General features: G+C 35.3%; 1 protein-coding gene across 1 annotated transcript; it reads left to right on the top strand.

Annotated features, from left to right (window-relative positions):
* The first annotated feature begins 272 nt into the window (after window positions 1–272).
* On the top strand, window positions 273–1,660 carry LOC143590703 (protein PLANT CADMIUM RESISTANCE 2-like). The gene is made up of 4 exons (XM_077071103.1): window positions 273–420; window positions 509–580; window positions 1,110–1,322; window positions 1,431–1,660. Exons 1-4 carry the CDS (start codon window positions 306–308, stop codon window positions 1,505–1,507), a joined length of 477 nt encoding a protein of 158 aa, XP_076927218.1. The 5' UTR covers window positions 273–305; the 3' UTR covers window positions 1,508–1,660.
* Window positions 1,661–2,238: the final 578 nt, after the last annotated feature.

The following is a 2,238-nucleotide window of genomic DNA, read 5'->3' as shown; positions in this document are numbered from 1 at the left end:
TCGATTCCATCAAATGAATAACACCATAGCTCTAAGTTAACCTCGAGTAAAATGAATTGTGTGCTAATAGTAAGCCTTTCAAAAAAAAAAAATCTCATTCTACCTATACAAACACAAGAACTATTGACTTAATTAAAGTCCAAAGAGACTGCAAGGAAACAATAATGAATAGCTTTGCTTGATAATTATAATCCATACACATCCACATAACCCATCACCAACCTTGGCTATATATAGATAGTCCGCAAAACTTAAAACCACAACCAATATCCAAACCCCCTAGTAGCTCAATAATTATTTTTATCATGTATACTTCCACCGGACAACCGCAATATGCCACCGGCGTCCCTGCTCAACACCTGACCGCCCCTAGCCAATGGTCCACGGGTCTTTGTGACTGCGGACAAGATTGGTCTAATTGTAAGTCTACACCATGTACCCTACATGTTGTTACACCATATATATGAATTATTAATGGACTTGTTTCATATTGTTTTGGGGACTATAGGTTGTTTGACGTGTTGGTGTCCATGCATTACGTTTGGACGAATTGGTGAGATTGTTGACAAGGGAACTACTTGTAAGTAACATAGTCTCCTGTTTGAGTTTGATTATTCATATGATTTGTAGTCTGTTTGGGTTAGGCCAGTCCTAATCGAAACTAGGCCGCTAAGCGGGCTTTGTTCATGGGTTGACGGGTCAACCTTTCTTAAACCCGAAAATTTTACACAAACCTGAATATCGTGTCATAGAAAAACACTATATTTTTTTTTCATATTATTATCTTAATATTCTGAATTTTTATGTCATTATTGTCTTTGTAAAGCAAATTTGTTTAAACTATATCAATTTATTGTAAAACTTAAGTTTTAGCGTAAAAAATATGCAAATAGTATTGCATTAAAAAAAACTTAATAAATAGAAACAATTTTGTCGTGTAAAAAATTCACAACCTCTGATCGTTGATCGAAACAATTTTGGCTCACAACGAGTGGTTTTAACAAAAAATTAATTTAATGTATTAGACCAAATTTAGAAGTTGACAATGATTTTACTTGAAATAACTTGCTGAATAAATACCTCTTTAATGTTTTTTTAATAAAAAACAGCTTGCGGTGTACATGGGGCACTTTATGCGTTACTGTGTCTACTCACAGGATGCGAATGCATATATTCATGTATGTTTCGCTCTAAATTAAGGCAACAATACATGTTACCTGATCAACCTTGCAACGACTGTCTTGTTCATTGTTGTTGTGAGTGGTGCGCTCTTTGCCAAGAATATCGTGAGCTTAAGCATCGTGGATTTGAACCATCACTTGGTAATAAATTTCTCTCCATCCCTCTTTCAAAGTTAAAATCAAATATGGCACATACCTTTTTATAAAAGGATCTAACTCGAGTTTTTACTGGTCTTGCGCTATCATAAGGATGGCAAGGAAATCTGGCGAGGCAGAATCAAGGAGTCGTGATGCCGCCAGTCGGTCCTACAGAAATGAAGCGTTAATTCAGATGAAACCTAAGAAATTATTAATAATCAACTTTGTAAGAACTCAGTATTTATTTCTCATGTATACTCTTATTACCTATCATGTCAACAATATCAGAATGTAAATATTATCATGTTTTTGGCTATTTAATGCCTAGCTAATTAAGATCATATCTACTTATATATGTTACCTTACTAATTATTAAACGTGATTTTTTTTGAACGACGACCCTCTTATAATGGCGGATCTTTATACGGGCTGAGCCGGGCCACGGCCCTATCACGTTTTTCGCTTGGTAGTGTCTTTTTTTCGAAAAAAATCAAGAAAATATATACATGTATTGAGTCCGGCCCAGCCAAGTTATTTGAGTCCGGCCCATCCATACTATTTGAGTCCGGGGCCCGGCTTGATTTTTTATAAATATAAAGTTTGTTTAAAGCCGAAGATCAGAAATCGTTTACGAAATAAACGTAAAGATAAAGAAAGGAAGGCTAAGAAATAAAACTCCATAAGACCAACCCCAAACTTAAATAAACTTTACAAAAAAGCTAAACATTAAGCCAAAAATCCAACCATAACATATGGTTGATGCTTGAACACAACAACAAATGGAGGTTCCATTGTGCGATGGCAGTTGTGTGAACTACTGACTTATGAGGTTCGGCACAGAAGTTAAAACAGAAGCTGAGAAGCAAGCAAGTGAATTGATGAAATCGTTTGGATGTGAAATCGATTGATTGATTGGGTA

Source organism: Bidens hawaiensis, unplaced genomic scaffold (assembly GCF_021521415.1).
Source record: "Bidens hawaiensis isolate Kalapana, Puna unplaced genomic scaffold, B.hawaiensis_p1.1 tig00038969_1, whole genome shotgun sequence".
In the NCBI taxonomy this organism is placed as follows: Eukaryota; Viridiplantae; Streptophyta; class Magnoliopsida; order Asterales; family Asteraceae; genus Bidens; species Bidens hawaiensis.
This window is presented reverse-complemented; position numbering and strand designations above follow the sequence as displayed.

Excerpts from the sequence above, each read along its gene's own strand:
- LOC143590703 (XM_077071103.1), top strand. The coding sequence starts at position 306 with ATGTATACTTCCACCGGACAACCGCAATATGCCACCGGCGTCCCTGCT. Across the intron at positions 421-508 it reads CGGACAAGATTGGTCTAATT|GTTGTTTGACGTGTTGGTGT; the intron begins GTAAGTCTACAC and ends TGGGGACTATAG. Across the intron at positions 1,323-1,430 it reads TGGATTTGAACCATCACTTG|GATGGCAAGGAAATCTGGCG; the intron begins GTAATAAATTTC and ends CGCTATCATAAG.